At 46.1% G+C, this 20677-nt stretch overlaps 1 protein-coding gene across 2 annotated transcripts in view; it reads left to right on the top strand.

The window, feature by feature from the left end:
- Positions 1 to 14461, top strand: part of C1S (complement C1s) — a 50776-nt gene extending 36315 nt beyond the window's left edge. For both annotated transcript variants that reach the window (XM_089662948.1, XM_089662947.1), the window contains exons 9-11: positions 4704 to 4823; positions 6583 to 6657; positions 13543 to 14461. In XM_089662948.1, coding sequence (XP_089519074.1) covers positions 4704 to 4823; positions 6583 to 6657; positions 13543 to 14342 — 995 coding nt within the window. In that variant the 3' untranslated portion in view covers positions 14343 to 14461. The remainder of the gene's footprint in view (positions 1 to 4703; positions 4824 to 6582; positions 6658 to 13542) is intronic.
- Positions 14462 to 20677: the final 6216 nt, after the last annotated feature.

Raw genomic sequence — 20677 nt, 5'->3', positions numbered from 1 at the left:
AATCAAATACAAAATAATTAGTGATGCCACACTGTGCAAAAATAATGAAAAGTGGTCAATAACTCCACTCCATGCTGTAATTGTGCTCTTCGTGATAATCTTGATGTGACTCCACTCAATAATAGCCAAAGTGCCCCCTCACCTTCCAAATTCGACCCTTGCGGGTCACAAAGCTTTATATATAATATAATATATCTCTGCCAGGTTTTTCCTCCTCCACTGCCTCCACCGACTTAATCCTCCTCCAGGCAATGAGTTCCACTCAAATCACTCCCCTCACAATACGGACACAGACACAGGGCGCATATGCAAGAAAAAACAGACCTCCATAGTGCAATACTGTTTTAATGCACTCAGAGATATATGACAAAAACGCACTCACATATCCTCCAACAGAGAGAAGCAGTTCCCCATGTGCTATGGGTGTATTCAGGTGTACAAAGATGGCGTCCGAACCCGGAACCGGAAGTACGTCACCCCTGTGACCGGAAATACGTCGACGCGTTGCGCCACGATCACGTGGCTTCTTCAGGATGGAACTCATTGCCTGGAGGAGGATTAAGTCGGTGGAGGCAGTGGAGGAGGAAAAACCTGGCAGAGATATATTATATTATATATAAAGCTTTGTGACCCGCAAGGGTCGAATTTGGAAGGTGAGGGGGCACTTTGGCTATTATTGAGTGGAGTCACATCAAGATTATCACGAAGAGCACAATTACAGCATGGAGTGGAGTTATTGAACACTTTTCATTATTTTTGCACAGTGTGGCATCACTAATTATTTTGTATTTGATTTTTCATTGAATTGTTTTTGGATATGTATCACTTTGCACAGCTTATAAAGCATTAGTTGATTATCACTATACCACCAGGGGGTGTATAATTTATATGTGGGGACGTTGCACTAGATATTTTATTGGGAATAATTTATTAATATTTAGGTAGGAGATAATTTTCATTTGTATATAAGTTGAGCGCTTCATCATTAATATTATTTGTGTGCACTATCTTGAGGTATAAAGAAGAGGTGATAGCAGCTGACTTTTTGGTCACTAGGTTCTGTGGAGCGCAGGGGGATTTTCTGTAAGTTTATTACTATAGGGGGGGTGAATTACTATAGGGGGGATGAATTACTATGGGGGATGAATTACTATATGGGGGATGAATTACTATAAGGGGGATGAATTACTATGGGGGATGAATTACTATATGGGGGATGAATTACTATATGGGGGATGAATTACTATAGGGGGAATGAATTACTATATGGGGGATGAATTACTATATGGGGGATGAATTACTATATGGGGGATGAATTACTATGGGGGATGAATTACTATATGGGGGATGAATTACTATGGGGGATGAATTACTATGGGGGATGAATTACTATATGGGGGATGAATTACTATATGGGGGATGAATTACTATGGGGGATGAATTACTATATTTTATTTATTTATTTATTTATCGAGTTTATATAGCGCCAAAGGGTTTGCTCAGCGCTGTACAATAGAGGGGGGACAATACATGAAACAGAACAGTAACATCAAACAGCACACGAGGGGTTAGAGGGCCCTACTCTTTCGAGCGTACAATCTATATGGGGGATGAATTACTATGGGGGATGAATTACTATATGGGGGATGAATTACTATATGGGGGATGAATTACTATATGGGGGATGAATTACTATGGGGGATGAATTACTATATGGGGGATGAATTACTATGGGGGATGAATTACTATATGGGGGATTAATTACTATGCTTACTATGGGGGAATATTACTATACTTACTATGGATGACACATACACATCATTCATCTACTCTTGGTCCGGCCCCCGGGTCCAATATATGAACCCATTGCGGCCCTCAAGTCAAAAAGTTTGCCCACCCCTGGTATAGATACTGCAATTTACGTCATTTTTCTGCTATACAGCGCTGTTCTAATTTAACGGACAATTGCGCGGTCATGCAATACGGTACATAAATTAAATTTACATCCTTTTTTTCCCCACAAATTGAGCTTTCTTTCGGTGGTATTTGATCGCCTGTGCGGTTTTTATTTTTTGCGCTATAAAAAAAAAGGCTGACAATTTTGAGGAAAAAAAAACAATATTTTAGACTTTTTGCTATAAAACATGTCCAGTAAAAAAAAATGCAAAAATCAAATTTAGTCATAAATTTCTGCCAAAATGCATTCTGTGATGTCTTTGCTAAAAAAAAAACCCAATATGTGTAAATTAATTGGTTTACGTGAAAGTTATAGCGTTTACAAATGGCGGGAAAGATACTGGGATTTTTAGGGTTTTTTTTATACTAATAATGGCGGCGATCAGCGAATTATGGCAGCGATCAGTGACTTATGACGGGACTGCAGGACTGCGGCGGACATTCTGACATTGGGGGGTACTGACTTGGGGTCACTGACATCCCCAAAAACAATAATACAGTGATCAGTGCAAAAAAAAAAACCCAGACACTGTACTAATGGCAATGGGGAGGAAGGGGTTAACTTTATTTTGCAGGGAAGGGTTATAGGAGTGAGGGGAGTGTTTTACTAGAGGGCGGGGGTGTGTGCTGGACGGGACAAGGCTGATCGGGAGAGAGAAACTGTTCTTTCTCGATCAGCTCATCCTTGAGCTGACAGGGAAGTGACAGACAGCACAGCTACTGCAGCTGTGCTCTCTGTCACTGTTTGCCGCCGATCGCCGGAACATAGCCGCTAACGAGCGGCTGTGTCCCGGCGACTGACATCTGCGTCGGTGATCCGCAGGACAGATAGGGCGACGGCGCGCCTCGCGCGCGCCCCCTATTTGTTTACAAAACACACGTCTTAAAACGTGGTTTAGCCTGTGAGTGCCGCCCTGCCGCCGTATATGTACAGTGGCTGGGAGGCATGTAGTTAAATAGCCGACGCGTTTCGGGGAAAATCCGCTTCCTCGGGGCCTTGGATTTTGTTATATACAAACTTATGTTCACATGTGTGACAATGGGTGTCCAATGACAAATGCCTGCCGGGCCCGTGGGGAGGGACTTAATTGTGAAACACAACGATCTTAGCAACACTTTCAAGGGACTAGTCAAATATCAAGATTTTATAACTTAACAGACTTCAAGAACGGATATAACGTCATTACCAGCACGTCTCCACTGAATTACTGGATCTATGACTCCAGCCATATATTGCCTATAAAAGCTGAATAATGTCCAAATATGTGAATCTAAGATCCCAGTCCAATTATCACACCACCAACACATAGAGAGCACATGGTCAAAATGGCGACAAAGAGATTCACATATTTGGACATTATTCAGCCTTTATAGGCAATATATGGCTGGAGTCAGTTATACATGACAGCTGAGAGTTGGCTAAAAAAATCAGAGCCCCATTGTTGGTATCTGTGGGGGGCATAGGGCTCCATCATTTGTCACAGTGGAAGGAATAGTGCCCCATCATTGGTGTCAGGGGGAGAAATAGTGCCCCTTCACTGGTGTCAGGGGGAGAATTGATCAATTATTGGTGTCAGGGGGAGGAATAGTGCCACATCGTTGGTATCAGTGGGAGGAATAGTGCCCCATCATTGGTGTCAATGGCAGGAATAGTGCTCCATCATTGGTTTCAGTGGGAGGAATAGTGCCCCATCATTGGTGTCAGTGGGAGGAATAGTGCCCCATCATTGGTGTCAATGGGAGGAATAGTGCCCCATCGTTGGTGTCAGTGGGAGGAATAGTGCCCCATTATTAGTGTCAGGGGGAGGAATAGTGCCCCATCATTGGTATCAGTGGGAGGAATAGTGCCCCATCATTGGTGTCAGTGAGAGGAATAGTGACCCATCATTGGTATCAGTGGGAGGAATAGTGCCCCATCATTGGTGTCAGTGGGAGGAATAGTGCCCCATCATTGGTGTCAGTGGGAGGAATAGTGCCCCATCATTGGTATCAGTGGGAGGAATAGTGCCCCATCATTGGTATCAATGGGAGGAATAGTGCCCCATCATTGGTATCAGTGGGAGGAATAGTGCTCCATTGTTGGTGTCAGTGGGAGAAATAGTGCCCCATCATTAGTGTCAGTGGGAGGAATAGTGCCCCATCATTGGTATCAGTGGGAGGAATAGTACCCCATCATTGGTGTCAATGGGAGGAATAGTGCCCCATCATTAGTGTCAGTGGGAGGAATAGTGTCCCATCATTGGTGTCAGTGGGAGGAATAGTGCCCCATCATTGGGGTCAGTGGGAGGAATAGTGCCCCATCATTAGTGTCAGTGGGAGGAATAGTGCCCCATCATTGGTCTCAATGGGAGGAATAGTGCCCCATCATTGGTCTCAATGGGAGGAATAGTGCCCCATCATTGGTTTCAGTGGAAGGAATAGAGCCCCATCATTGACCTTGGCAGACAAGGAATTAAAGCAGAACTATGCTTGCCTCTCCTTCAGTGATGTGAGGTCCAAGGGCTTCCACGCTGATGCGGCTCAGTCTTCTGCCAGGTTCAGGATCTTCACTCGTGTTGATTGGCCATGCCTGGTTAATGTACCTCCAGTACATACATGGGAGTTCATTCATCCCGGCAGATGCTGACAGTGTACCCTGAGATGTGCGTGCTCAGCTCAGAGCACATAGTCAAGAAGATTGACTATAAACCTGACCACCCTCAGCCTTCTGGAGAACCTGGGATGTAATATTTCTCATTTTTCTCCAGCCGTGGACTGTGGAGAGCCTTACAAAGCTGACTTCGCGGAAGTGGAGTTTAAATCGACCACTTATCAGTCAGAAGCCAAATATAACTGCAAGTTGGATTATTATACCCTGCTTGGTGAAGGTGAGAAATGGAACAACTCAACTGTGGTATTTTATATATTTGACATTGTCAAAGAATAACAACACACCCAAAAAAGGCCTCATAACACAAGTGCCTACAGCTAGAATAATCCATTTATTTATTACAAGCATTTATATAGCAGATGATTTACATCAATCTCTGCCTTCAAGGAGCCGGCAAACTAAGGTCTCTATCCCCCCCAAATACAAAAAGCTCTCTCCTCAATAGCCCCCCAGTACAGATCTCTCCCTCCAAATACCCTCCCCAGTACAGAGCTCTCCCCCAATCTCACCCTCCAGTACAGAGTTTTGACCCCAAAACTCCTCTCAGTACTGAACTCTGACTCCTAAGTAGAGAGCTCCCCTGCCAATACCCCCCAAGTACAGAGCTCTACCCCCAATACCCCCCCCAAGTACAGAACTCTCCCGACAATACCCCCACTCAGTACATAGCCCTATTTCCAATACCCCCCAAATACAGAGCTCTCCTGCCAATTCCCCCGCAGTACAGAGCTCTACCCCCAATACCCCCCAAGTACAGATCTCTCCCACAATACCCCCTAACTACAGATCTCTCCCACAATACCCCCCAAGTACAGAGCTTTCCCCCGATACCCCCAGTACAGAGCTTTTCCCCAATACCCCCCAAGTACAGAGCTCTCCCCCCAATGCTCCCCCCCCAGTACAGAGCCTTTCCCCAATACCCTCCCAGTACAGAGCTTTCCCCCAATACCCCCCAAATACAGAGCTCTTCCCCCAATACCCTCCCAGTACAGAGCTTTCCCTCAATATCCCCCTCAGTACAGAGCTCTCCCCCCAATATCCCTCCCCAGTACAGAGCCTCCTCCCTATATCCCCGAAGAACAGAGCTCTCCCCTCAATAACCCCCCCCCCCCAGTACAGAGCTTTTCCCCAATACCCTCCCAGCACAGAGCTGTCCCCCAATACCCCCCAAATACAGAGCTCTTACCCAAATACCCCCCCAGTACAGAGCTCTTCCCCCAATACACCCCCAGTACATAGCTTCCCCCCAATATCCCCTTCAGTACAGAGCTCTACCCCCATACCATCCCAGTACAGAGCTCTCCACCCCTCTCCCAATACAGAGGTCTCGCCCTATCCTTCCCCGCCCCTTACCAGTACAGAGGGTCCCAGAAATAGGTTCTGAAGTCCTCAGTCCTGGCTAGTGGTGAGGGCTGTTAGAGGAGCTGCTGATGTAAGGCTGGTGCCGCTGACCTCCTCCTCTGTGTTTCCTGTGGCTGGGAGAGTTCTGCACCGAAGCTTCCCGAGTAGCACACCATCATTGCAAACACAGAAGACGGCAGGGGAAGTGAGTACCGACTTCTGTGTTTACAGGTAACAAGTCGATGAGCACAAGGCATGGAGCATCACCACGTTCTGTCCACAAAAACAAAAACCCTGCATATAATACATTTATATTCATTTCTCTACCATGCACACAGGGTTAGTGAGAATTATTTTGTCCCTGGATAGATGTTTTATCCGAAAGCACAGTAGACTGGGCTTTGTTCACCGGCCGCCCAGCACAGAAAAGTTCTGTTTCAGGTTGATAGTCGTAGAAAACCCTAATATCATCCATCGTTATTTCATCGTGGAATCGATCAATTCACTTTCATCTTCTCCCTTCCTGCTAGAGGACTACTATGGGTTGTTTGCATGGCACAGATGACATATCAATGGTTTAGAAGACAGGTTCTCTTTAGGTGCTCAGCATACATTCTTGTTTCTCATCTTTGCAGACACCTATCACTGCTCTTTGGATGGAGACTGGGTGAACAGCAAAAAACAAACTGATCTCCCCGTATGTAAACCAGGTGAATATATTTGTATGTGGGGTTTTATATTCCATGGTTTTTATTTTCATGTCTTTATAAAAATGTGATTTGGCGATTGTCATCTAATGGAGACCATTGTTTGTATGTAAGTTGATTAACTAATATAACAATGTAATTTCCAGGAAACAGTCCAGGACCCCGCATTCGCTATATCCGCTCTCCCCGGACCCCGCATTCGCTATATCCGCTCTCCCCGGGCCCCGCATTCGCTATATCCGCTCTCCCCGGGCCCCGCATTCGCTATATCCGCTCTCCCCGGACCCCGCATTCACTATATCCGCTCTCCCCGGGCCCCGCATTCGATATTTCCGCTCTCCCCGGGCCCCGCATTCGATATTTCCGCTCTCCCCGGGCCCCGCATTCGCTGTAGCCGCTCTCCCCGGGCCCCGCATCCGCTGTATCCGCTCTCCCCGGGCCCCGCATCCGCTGTATCCGCTCTCCCCGGGCCCCGCATCCGCTGTATCCGCTCTCTCCGGGCCCCGCATCCGCTGTATCCGCTCTCCCCGGACCCCGCATCCGCTGTATCCGCTCTCCCCGGACCCCGCATCCCCTGTATCCGCTCTCCCCGGGCCCCGCATTCACTGTATCCGCTCTCCCCGGGCCCCGCATTCACTGTATCCGCTCTCCCCGGGCCCCGCATTCACTGTATCCGCTCTCCCCGGACCCCGCATTCACTGTATCCGCTCTCCCCGGACCCCGCATTCACTGTATCCGCTCTCCCCGGACGCCGCATTCACTGTATCCGCTCTCCCCGGACCCCGCATTCACTGTATCCGCTCTCCCCGGACCCCGCATTCACTGTATCCACTCTCCCCGGACCCCGCATTCACTATATCTGGTCTCCCACAGTACACAGAACTTGGAAATGCAATTATTTTTGTAAATATAAACTGCTAAATACCTTTTCTCATCAGCAGTATATATCAGTCTTGTGACTTCTATCAGTGTCCAGCAGAGCACTGGTTAAAACACGTAGAAGGAGTTTTCATTCTCCCGATTGTCCTATGAGGCTGCAGGACCCCTGACCCTCTGTCTGGACAGTGCTGATTGGCCCTGTGCTGATCACATGCACTCTGCCAAAAAAAGAAAAGACTACCTCTCCAGCAATACACACCAAACCGAGCATGTGCAGCTTGCCCTCAAGGCTTTGTTCTCTCAGCAGATAGATTGGGGGCAGTAGAAGAATGGGAGGATCGGAGAAGTCAGGATCAAACAGCCCTTTTTACACAATGCAGAGGATTTTTTGTTTTTGTTTTATACAGTGGAAAGGGATTAAACCCCTGTCAGGTTTTATTGTTGTCTGTATCTCCATTAGAGTGATTCACCCTCTTTTTTGTCCTGTTTACTGTTATCACTGAAAGTCAAAGAAAATCCCCAACTTTGGGTTGTCACCAGCAAAGGAATGAGATGGGAAGTCATCCAATGGGATCACCAGTTTTGTTGACAACCAGGGATTCCTTCACTTTGGAGAGATTTCCTCTCACTTCCTGTTTTGGCTATGGGACAGGAAGTGAAGGGAAACCTCCCTAATGGGACACAGAAGGCAAAAGAAACAACAACAGGAATTATAACCCTTCCTTACCCTATCTAAAATGTTTCTGTTTCAAAATTTTTATTGTTGTAAAAAAGAAAACAGAAACAGTGAAGCAAGCAAAGTTTACTATGCTTCAGTTATGAATGAACACAGTGATTGATTGGTACCAATCACTCATTGTGTTCATTCAGGAAAAGAAGGGGCTGGTAAATGTGACATATTTATGGACTCTTCATCCTAAGGATCCTGTAGTGTGTTTGCAGCTGGGAAGGAGAGAAGAGAAAGTGGTTGGGGGCACAGGGGGGTGCTTGGGCAGCATGGGGAAATGTATAGTGCATTGGGAGGTGCTGCAGAGAGAGCCATACAGGGGATCAGTTCCAGTAATTGTCCCTCTCCCCCCACTGTGTTGATCTCACTCCCTGCCCACATCTGATTCACCCAGCTGCCTGGGTCCCCCTGCTGGTCTGGGCCCCGTACAGGAGGACCAGTGGTACCCCCTTATACACGGCCCTGATGATGCTTATATGAAGTCAGGAGGTATGGCGCCTGTTGGATAGGCCTCGGTTTTGCACACATGGGGTGTTTAAAGCTGACCAAATGATATTGAGAATATAAAGAAGTGGGGTGAGTAAAGGAGAGAATAAAATCATCGGAATGAAGTGGGGAGAAGAAGAAATGAGAACGAGGAGTCGCCCCCCCTCGGTTCGGGGCCTGTCAATCCCTCTCTCTGAGCCTACGGTTGTAGGCCGTAGCCAGGGGAGTCGGTTGTAGATATGGTAGCCAGGGGTCCCACACCTTTTTGAACCTGGCCTTTTTGTCCTTAAGCAGACTGGCTATCTGTGTAGCATTATTCATTGCGGTGAAATCAACAACGGGCGACTTCCATGCCCTGGTGATGGTCATTTCAGCCACCAGAAAAATGTAAAATATGTGGGACTGTGTATGCCTAGGGATGTCCTCCAGGGACTCGTTCAAAAGTGCAATTTTGGCAGTTATGGGGACTTTCACATTAGTCACCGTAAGAGCCATAGTGAACACTCTAGTCCAGAATTGTTTGACGTTGGGGCAAGTCCACCAGGCATGGAACATATTGCCCCCCGGCAATAGGAGATGTGTCAGGATAAATCTTGACTAGGTACCAATAGGACATTTTATAGTTCCCTTCAACCAGGGTTGTATTGAGTACTCAAGTGTGTAGTCCAGTGGTGTATTTAGGTTTTGTGCTGCCATAGGCAACACAAAAATCGTCTTCCCTCATGGACATCAACCAACACCACTCCCAGAGAGCCTGAAATTGACCAGCAACACCCCTGCCCCCCACCTGGGAGAGCCTTCCACAACCCACCCTGGCGATAGAGAGACACTCATCTTCACAGCTCCGGACATCCCCAGGAATGAGAGTCAGGCTCTACATAGACCATCAAGCAGCCTCTCTTGGATCCCACCTGGTTCCTATGGCGCCCGTGTCCCTTCTTTCATCCCTTTTTCTGGGGGGAAGGTGCTGCCCCCCTTTGGGGCAAGTCCACCAGACATGGAACATATTGCCCCCCTGCAATAGGAGACGTGTCAGGATAAATCTTGGATAGGTACCAATAGGACATTTTATAGTTCCCTTCAACCAGGGTTGTATTGAGTACTCCAGTGTGTAGTCCAGTGGTGTATTTAGGTTTTGTGCTGCCCTAGGCAACACAATAATCATCTGCTCCCATGGACATCGACCAACACCACCCCAAAGAGCCTGACAGTGACCAGCAACACCCCTGCCCCCCACCTGGGAGAGCCTTCCAAAACCCACCCCGGCGATAGAGAGACCAGGGGCGGACTGACCGTTCCGGCACTCGGGTCAGTAGGGGGCCCCATTAAATGCCCCTGGTACCTTTCATAGGCTTTTTTGGGTGTGGTTTGAGTGTGGGCAAGGACACGGGCCCCATGATCCCTTTTTGCCCGGGGGCCCCATGAGTTGCCAGTCCACCACTGAGAGAGACACTCATCTTCACAGCTCCGGACATCCCTGGGAATGAGAGTCAGGCTCTACATAGACCATCAAGCAGCCTCTCTTGGATCCCACCTGGTTCCTATGGTGCCATGTCCCTTCTTTCATCCCTTTTTCTGGGGGGAAGGTGCTGCCCCCCTGAAAAATGCCTTGTTTACCTTGTGGTGTAGTCTAACTGTCCAACTGGACCAGCTCTCAGGTGAAATTTCCTCCCCTAGGTCTGCTTCCCAAACCCGCTGGTGGGCTAATTTGTCTGATAAGGTGGAGAAAAACTGATATAAAAGTTGAGAAGCTTCCCTGAGGGTCTGTGTCCCACAAGCATCTGCTTTCATATAACGTTCTGGTGGTGATATCTGCAGTAGATTGTTTTAGAGATCATAGAAAGTGGAATATTTGATTCAGGCACAAAGATTCCGGGGGGGGGGGGGGGGGGCATCTCAAGCGTCTGGCAGAAGTATTCCGGAGAGTGAATTCCCCTGCAATGCAGTATAGGCCTTTATTCATCCACTAGGTGAACTAGTGTGGGCACAGACCAAGAGGGAACGCTGGGTTATTGAAGATTGGTGCAACTGGTTTTCAGTACTGTGCCCCAAACTCACTATGAGTGACAACGTGGGGCATAGAATGGCCTTGTAATGTTTAAATGGTATCCACATACGGAGGTCAAGTGGTAGAGGGTGGACAGCTTGTAGGTGGGCAATAATTCACACAGACAGGTACAAAGTAACCTTGTATTGAAGTAACGCAGCATCAGTTCAAAATGAACCCAATGGGAAGTCTACCCAGCCGGGTGCACTCATGGTTTCTAGCAACGTGAACAAAGCAGATACTGGCCGGACTGACAGCATCTGCTGAGAGGGGCACAATGCAGCCTGGCTAGCTCGGGCCCAGTCGGGAAGGTGTCCATAAGGGTTTCCCTCCTCTTCAGGAACCTTTCCCTAAAGCTAGTACTGTCCCTTACAGACAGGTACCCTGCCAACTTGAAAATGCACACCAAGTGTGGGAGCCAGGGCCTTAAATAGGTTCTGCCTGACCCAAGATGGCTGCCAGAGTCACATGGCACAACAGCTTCCTACCGGATTGCTGCCCCAGTGACCCAGGAAACCATAGAGGAATCATGTTCCTCATGGCTTCCTCTCCAGCTGCAGAGCCACTATGGCTGAGCGCCACCTACAGTGGAGGGAGTAAACTGCACCTGCCTACAAGCTTGAGATTCCAGCTTCATCCATTCTGACCTGTAATTATTGGAGTAAATCTGTACCAGTTGGGTCAGCTGTGCCACCCTATGGTACCATAAGAGGTGAGGAACCCCCAAGCCTCCAAACTGTTTGGGATAGAGTCTTACAGGCCACCCTGCACTGGTGTGAACAGCGGTGGATAACAAACACAGCATAAAAACACATACAAGAAGAAATTGTATGTACTATAGTTTGGGAACATGTTCACATGTAAAGTCTTTTTCCAATTTACAGCATCTCTCCACAGGTGTAGACTTCAGATATAGTGCGATAATTCACCCTGCGCCCCCACAAATATAACTGACTTCCATGATACTGGTTAGTTCGAAGTCCCTGTGCTATATACAGTTGTGTTCAAAATAATAGCAGTCAGACATCACTAACCGGATCAATCGCTGTTTTTGGTAGAAATGATATTTCTACATGGCAAATAATTTCCTAGCAGGTGTAGTAGAGTAATAGAAATCCAACAGACCCGACAGTCATGACATGCATGCTGCTGATTCTGTGTCATTGAATCACTCATTGAAAGGGGCGTGTTCAAAATAATAGCCGTGTGGAGTTCTATTAGTGAGGTCATTCATTCTTTGAAAAACAGGTGGCAATTATTGCCCTTATTTAAGGAAGGAAGGCAGCAAATGTTGGACATGCTGGTTACAGTGCATTTCTCTCTGAAATTCTGAGGAAAATGGGTCGTTCCAGACATTGTTCAGAAAAACAGCGTACCTTGATTAAAAAGTTGATTGGAGAGGGGAAAACATATAAAGAAGTGCAGAAAATGATCGGCTGCTCAGCTAAAATGATCACAAATGCTTTAAAATGGCAACCAAAACCTGAAAGACGTGGAAGAAAGCGAAAAACTACCATTGGAATGGATAGAATAGCCAAAATGGGGCGGACTCAGCCAACAATCAGCTCCAGGAAGATGAAAGAAGGTGTGACGTTCCCTGTGAGGACTGTTACAATTAGAAGATGCCGATGTGCAGCCAAGCTATCTGCAAGAAGCCCCCGCAAAGTCCCACTGTTGGAAAAAAGACGTGTGCTGAAGAGGTTACAATCTGCCAAAGAGCACATTGACTGGCCTAAAGAGAAATGGCGCAACATTTTGTGGACTGATGGAAGTAAGATTGTTCTTTTTGGGTCTAGTGGGCGGAGACAGTTTGTCAGACGACCCCCAAACACTGAATTCAAGCCACAGTACACTGTGAAGACCGTGAAGCATGGTGGTGCAAGCATCATGATATGGGGATGTTTCTCATACTACGGTGTTGGTCCTATTTATCGCATACCAGGGATCATGGATCAGTTTGAATACATCAGAATACGTGAAGAGGTCATGCTGCCTTATGCTGAAGAGGAAATGCCCTTGAAATGGGTGTTCCAACAAGACAACGACCCCAAACACACCAGTAAACGTGCAACATCTTGGTTCCAGACCAACAAGATTGACGTTATGGAGTGGCCAGCCCAATCCCCGGATCTTCATCCAATAGAAGACTTGTGGGGTGACATCAAAAATGCAGTTTCTGAGGCAAAACCAAGAAATAGAGAAGAACTGTGGAATGTGGTCCAATCATCCTGGGCTGGAATACCTGATCACAGGGGCCAGAAGTTGGGGGACTCCATGCAACACAGATGTACAGCAGTTCTCAGAAACAGTGCGACTACAACCAAATATTCATGAAGTCATTCAAAGGAAAGCAAAATCTTCAAACATTTCTCAGTTTATATAGTGAATGTTTGACTTTGTAAAGAAGAATACAAACACTGCGATTATTTTGAACCGTCTAATATTCACTTTTCTTCCATTTTTTTTAGAGGAACAACACAAATTTGATGTATTTTTCTTCATGTTGTGATTTGGAATAGAATGTGTCGTGTTCCCAATGCATTTGTGTGGATGGAAATAAAAGCCATTAGCAGGATTTTCAGCTTTATTCACTTCTTTCAACACACTGCTATCATTTTGAACACAACTGTATATATTGCATCCATGGTAATTGCCTGCTCAATGCCAAAGATATGACATTAATGACCGTGCATCACTTTATTGCTTTTTTTTAAGAATTCCTTAATATCTGTCTGCTTTTTACTTCTAGTCTGTGGCAAAACCACCTTGGAGTTTCAATCCAGAATATATGGTGGCTCCGCAGCAGAGAACGGGTTCTTCCCTTGGGTCATGCATTTTCCATCAGGAGACCTTGGAGGGGGGTCACTCATATCTGATCAATGGGTCCTCACAGCTGCCCACGTGGTCCAAGACCATCTCCAACCCAGATTACTTGCCGGAGATGTCTCCCACCGTAAAGGAGAGGAGCTGCTGACCAAGAAAGTCATTCTCCACCCCAACTGGACCGTAGGAAATAATGATAACAGAATGAATTATGACAATGACATTGCCCTTGTCCAGCTGAATCGTAGGATTGAAATGGGTCCCTGCATATCTCCGGTATGTCTGCCGGAAATTATAACGGACCCGTCCCCAGAGATAAATGAAGTCGGGTACGTGGCAGGCTGGGGAAGGAAGAGCGATAATTTCAGAGGATTGAAAACGGCAGTTCTGCAGTACGTTCCTGTTCCTGTCCGCAAAACCGAAGACTGCAAGAATTCAGAAGTCACCAACCAAGTCTTTACCGAAAACATGATCTGCGCAGGTGGAAGCAATAAAGACAGTTGTCAAGGTGACAGCGGCGGTCCGCTCATGTTCAGATATAAGTCAGAAGACGTTAAGGAGAAAAAATTATATATTGGCGGTATTGTCTCCTGGGGCCTTAAATGTGGAGAGTTCGGAATGTACACCAGAGTGAAGAATTATGTGGAGTGGATCAAAGAGACAATAAAGGAGACCGAAAAGGAAGATGGTGAGCAGAAGGCCGAACTACTGAAGATTTGTAAGTAGAATGGTATGGAACGCAGGAAGTGACATCATTTCCTGTCCAAATGATGAATATGAAATGGGATATATGAGCACAAAGCCAAAAATTATCATCACAATAAAATCGATATATATTTTACTTATTTCAGGTATTTATGGCTCCAATCATTGTCGTAGTGCGTTACATATTGTACATGTTGTGTGTGTCATTTATGGTGTTAGCACACTTTCCTGTAAAAGGCCAATCAGGTGCTGCGGCAACTGCCAGCTGGAGACCGGAACCGTATAGCCAAAGTATTTGTGACCAGCACACCAAGGATCCTTTAACCCCTCACCTACCAGGCGCTTCTACCCCCTTCCTGCCTATCGGGCGCTTCCACCCCCTTCCTGCCTACCGGGCGCTTCCACCCCCTTCCTGCCCACCGGGCGCTTCTACCCCCTTCCTGCCCACCGGGCGCTTCTACCCCCTTCCTGCCTACTGGGCCCTTATACCCCCTTCCTGCCCAGGCCAATTTCCAGCTCTCAGAGCTGTCACACTTTGAATGACAATTGCGCGGTCATGCAACACTGTACCCATATGAAATTTTTAACATTTTTTTGAGACAGATAGAGCTTTCTTTTGGTCATATTTAATCACCTCGAGGTTTTTTATTTTTTGCTAAACAAACCAAAAACAACAGACAATTTTGAAAAAAAAAAATTTTTTTCTTAGTTTTTGTTATACAATTTTGTAAATAAGTGATTTTTCTCCTTCACTGATGTGCGCTAATGAGGCTGCAGTGATGGGCACTGATAGGCACTCATGAGGAGGCACTGGTAGGTGGCACTGATGGGCATTGACAGGCATCACAGATATATGGCACTGACTGCCACTGATAGGCGGCACTGACTGTCACGCGGCACTGATCGACAGTACTGACGGGCACTGATGCGCACTGATAGGCGGCACTGACTGGCACTGATAGTTGGCACTGGCAGCACTGATAGGTGGCACTAACTGGCATTAATAGGTGGCACTAACTGGCACTGATAGATGGCACTGAAAGGCAGCTCAGATGGGCACTGATATGTGGCATTGATGGACACTGGCAGGTGGCACTGATGGGGCTACACTGATCATCAGATGCCCCCTCTGAGTAATGCAGATTACCAGCTCTCCTCTCCTCTGTCAGCGTGACAGCTCGAGAGGAGAGAAATGCCGATAACCGGCATTTCCTTATTTACATGCGATCAGCTGTGATTGGACACAGCTGATCACATGACTGAGCCGATGTCTTCGGCTCTTTCTGTTGATCGGTGATCCGCTGTGTCTGAGAATACAGCGCACCACCGATCGCCGGAGCCGCGTATGTGTGGTTAGAACGAGAGAACCGCCTTGCGCCCGTCATTTCCTTATATGGAGGCGGTTAAATAAAATCCAAACATTAATTTGGTGATCACATCACAGTGTTAAGTGCAGCATTTCGGGGCCATGCAGGACCCCTTCATCAGGCAGTGATCAGACATGCCCGACCAAGGGGTACTGTGCAGCCCTGAAATATTGCACTTAAAGTGATACTAAACATACATTACATTCTGTATGTGGGTGATGGCTCCGAAATTATTTTAATTAAAAAAAAAATCTAAGTACCTTTTATCCTAGTCGATATATAGCTGTCACATGACCCAGCTCTTTCCAAGCCTGTCTACAGGGAAACAGTGGCAGGAGAAGCTTCTAGTCCCTCTGCTACTGGTCACATGTTCAAAGTAAAATAAAAGCCTTTGGGGCAGATTAAATATAAATAATTCAGATCAATAAATGGTTTTAAACCTTCATACAAATATATATATATATATATATATATATATATATATATTTGGAATCAAATCTTTATTATTTTTTTGGCAATAACATGGTATGGATGAATTTCTGTCAGTCGCAGGCTGTGTCACAGCCCTTCAGCCTGTGTCTTTGGATAAGAGGGAGGTGAATCCTCCGTCAATCAAGATGTAATATCCCGACCCCATTGTGTTTAGCTGGTTAGTGGGCATGGAACAAGAGAGAGGGAGCGGGCTGTCTTTTACCACTGTAAATATACCCACACATGTGACTCTATAGGCACATGGGCTGCTCAGATGTGATAGGATTGATAGGATGTGATTCTTGAAGCCATTGAGAAATACTGTGTGAGCTGTGATTGGTCACAGCTTGTCACATGGTACAAAGCTGTTGTGAATAGCCCTGTACCATGTGATCTCTGTGATCATTCACAGATTTCACATGTAGTAAGCAATGATGTCAGAAGTGACATCTTGCTTATTACTATTCATGTGATCGCTGATTAGCCAATCAGCGATCACATGATCGGGACTTCGCACAGAGGTCCCGTACAATGATCAGTGTTCCACTGTGTCTGGGGGTGATGTTTTTTTTTTTTGTTTCTTGCGGGTGAAAAGATATTTCTCTAAAAAAAACCCTCTTAGGCTGGCCATACATTATACAATTTTCTCACAATTGTCTGTCCGATTTCTGCCCAAATTCCTTTAGATTTACCTTCAACTATGTAGTGCATGGACCTCCTATTATATGGTTTTTGGTAAATCTAAACCAAAATTCTCAAGAAAATTGTATAATGTATGGCCAGCCTTACTCTATATGGACAGGAACACTGGGTGAGGTGAGGGCGAGACCAGGGGCGGACTGACCATTTGGAAGCTCGGGCACTGCCCGGGGTCAGTAGGGGGCCCCATGAAATGCCCCTGGTACCTTTTTCATAGGCTTTTTTGAGTTTGGGCAAGGACACAGGGGCCCCATGATCCCCTATTGCCCGGGGGCCCCATGAGTTGTCAGTCCGCCCCTGTGCGAGACTGACAGTGGTATCTAGAGGCTGTGATAGCGAATTACAAACAAGAGGGGTAAATAGGGAAACAGACACGTTTATTGGGGCAGCACATTTCCTCTTTCGATGAAGCATACAAAGTTTTATTTTATACTATCCCATTAAAAAAAATACAAGTGAACATAATTAAAACACATTTTACATGAAGTAAGATTAAAAGGGAGTAAATTAGGGGAAACTAGCAATAATTAGGATTAGGTAGAGATTACAAAGGATTCATCTTTATTACATAAAAACTTTTTTTCTGCTTTCAAGACTGCTGAAACTTAAGGTGGGAATACACGATTAGAAAATCGACCGATCGGTCATCTGACGACCGAGAGGTGTTCGTTCGTTGGTCAAAATCGTGGCCCACATTGACCAGTCTAAAAAAAAAAATCATTCGTCGGGCAATACATAGTGTTGACGTCTTCCAAGTGGAAGTGATGCGGTGTGCGTGTGACCTTGTCGCCACGCCCTTCCAGCCAGAATGAGCGATCTACACAATTATAATATAGTTTATTCCATGATCTATATACATAAATAGTGATACATAAAATATAATACGCAGAATTCTGCTTTCATCATCTCATTCGGCCGATCTACTTTTAACATTTGGATTTTTCGTTCTTGTTTACGAAGATTCCTCGGACATGAACATCCGGGTCATCCTCTGTTTCCGCTCATGCGTGATAGCGCTTGATAGATTTTTTTTCGTACGGTCATCATACTGCCGCATAGAAAATCGGTCGTTCGTATGTGAAACGGCAAAATTTTTCACTGTTGTTCAACCGGATTTTTTCGTTCACAATATCGTTATCGGTTAAAACATCCTGCTCATCAACGAAGAGAAAATCGTTCGATCAATGGTTCCGCAAAATGTTTTGTACAATTTTCTTATCATGTGTACGGGGCATGTGTAGATAAATGATGCTGTTTTGATCTGCAGATACAGTGAAGGAAATGCATATTTGCTCCCCTGCTGATGTTGAATGTTCGCCCCTCACAAAGAAATGATTGGTCTAACAATCGAATGTTTGGTGTATTGTAACACAGAGACAGAATAGCAACAACAAATTCAGCAGAAATGCGTCTAACAAATGATGACTGATCTGCATGTTCATGAGGGAAAGAAGGATTTGATCCCCTTCACAAAACATGACTTAGTACTTGGTGGCAAATCCCTTGTTGGCAATCAGAGGTCAGACGTTTCCTGGAGTTGGCCCCCAGGTTTGCACACATCTCAGGAGGGATTTTGGCCCACTCCTCTTGGCAGATCCTCTCCAAGTCATTAAGGTTTGGTGGCTGACGTTTGTCAAATCGAACTTTCAGCTCCCTCCACAGATTTTCAATCGGATTAAGGTCTGGAGACTGGCTAGGCCACTCCAGGACTTTAATGTGCTTCTTCTTGAGCTGCTCCTTTGTTGCCTTGGCCGTGTGTTTTGGGTGATTGTCATGCTGGAACACCCATCTACGACCCATCTTCAATGCCCTGGCTGAGGGAAGAAGGTTCTCACCCAAGATTTGATGGTACATTGCCCCGTTCATCATCCCTTTGATGCGGTGCAGTTGTCCTGTCCCCTTAGCAGAAAAGCACAATGTTTCCACCACCATGTTTCACAGTTGGGATGGTGTTCTTGGGGTCATAGGCAGCATTCCTCCTCCTCCAAACATGGCAAGTTGAGTTGATGCCAAAGAGCTCGATTTTGGTCTCATCTGACCACAACACTTCCCACCAGTCCTCCTCTGCATCATTCAGATGTTCAGTGGCAGACTTCAGACGGGCCTGGACATGTGCTTTCTTGAGCAGAGGGACCTTGCGGGCACTGCAGGATTTCAGTCCTTGTTGGCGTAGTGTGTTACCAATTGTTTTCTTGGTGACTGTGGTCCCAGCTGCCTGGAGATCATTGACAAGATCCTCACGTGTAGTTCTGGGATGATTCCTCACTGTTCTCATGATCATTGACACTCCACGAGGTGAGATCTTGCACGGTGCACCAGACCTAGGGAGACTGACACTTGTTTTGTGTTTCTTCCATTTGTGAATGATTGCACCAACTGTTGTCACCTTCTCACCAAGCTGCTTGGCAATAGTTTGGTAGCCCAGTCGAGCCTTGTGTAGGTCTACCATCTTGTCCCTGACATCCTTGGACAGCTCTTTGGTCTTTGCCATGGTGGAGAGTTTGGAATCTGATGGTTTGATTGCTCCTGTGGACAGGTGTCTTTTATACAGGTAACAAAATGAGATTAACAGCACTCTCTTTAAGAGACTGCTTCTAATCTCAGCTTGTTACCTGTATGAAAGACACCTGGGAGCCAGAAATCCTGCTGAATGATAGGGGATCAAATACTTATTTCCCTCATGAACATGTAAATCAGTGCATAATTTGTTAGACATGCATTTCTTTTGAAGTTTTTGTTGCTATTCTGTCTCTCAGTGTTACAATACACCGAACATTCGATTCTTAGACCGATCATTTCTTTGTGAGGGGCAAACATTCAAAATCAGCAGGGGAGCAAATACGCATTTCCTTCACTGTAATAGAACTAATCTAAGTACATTCATGTAAACAATAATAATATTACAATATTGACAAAGGCTGCAAACATTAATGAACAAGCATCTTTCTGCATGTCAGATTTGTGTGTTTATTAATAAAGATACTTTACAACCACTTTGTTCCTTTTGGAGATGGCAGGCTGTCTTGGCAATGCAGTAGAGCTCTGGTTGTCTTGTACTGCTGACCATATTTATATAAACACTCACTGGCCTCTTTATTAGGTACACCTGGTCAATTGCTTGGTAACACAAATTGCTAATCTTTTTGGAATGGTCCAAAAAGAGAAAATACCCAGTGAGTGGCAGCTGTGTGAAGTAAAATGCCTTGTTGAGGTCAGAGGAGAATGGGCAGACTGGTTGGAGATGATAGAAAGGCAACAGTAACTCAAATAACCACTCATACATCCAAGATATGCAGAATACCAGCTCTGAACACTCAACACGTCGTACCTTGAAACAGATGGGCTAGAGCAGCAGAAGACCACACCGGGTGCCACTCCTGTCAGCTGAGACCACACCGGGTACCACTCCTGTCAGCTAAGAACAGGAAACGGAGGCTACAGTTCGCACAGGCTCGCCACAATTGGACAATAGAAGATCGTACCTTGAAACAGATGGGCTAGAGCAGCAGAAGACCACACCGGGTGCCACTCCTGTCAGCTGAGACCACACCGGGTACCACTCCTGTCAGCTGAGACCACACCGGGTACCACTCCTGTCAGCTAAGAACAGGAAACGGAGGCTACAGTTCGCACAGGCTCGCCACAATTGGACAATAGAAGATTGGAAAAACGTTGCCTAGTCTAATGATTCATGATTTCAGCTGTGACATTCAGATGGTAGGGTCAGAATTCAACGTAAACAACATGGAAGCATGGATCCATCAATGGTTCAGGTTGGTGGGGGTGGTGTAATGGTGTGGAGGAGATTTTCTTAGTAGA

This window comes from Staurois parvus, unplaced genomic scaffold (genome assembly GCF_062004578.1).
Source record: "Staurois parvus isolate SC_StPar_1 unplaced genomic scaffold, SC_StPar_1.0 ptg001590l, whole genome shotgun sequence".
Taxonomy (NCBI): Eukaryota; Metazoa; Chordata; class Amphibia; order Anura; family Ranidae; genus Staurois; species Staurois parvus.
This window is presented reverse-complemented; position numbering and strand designations above follow the sequence as displayed.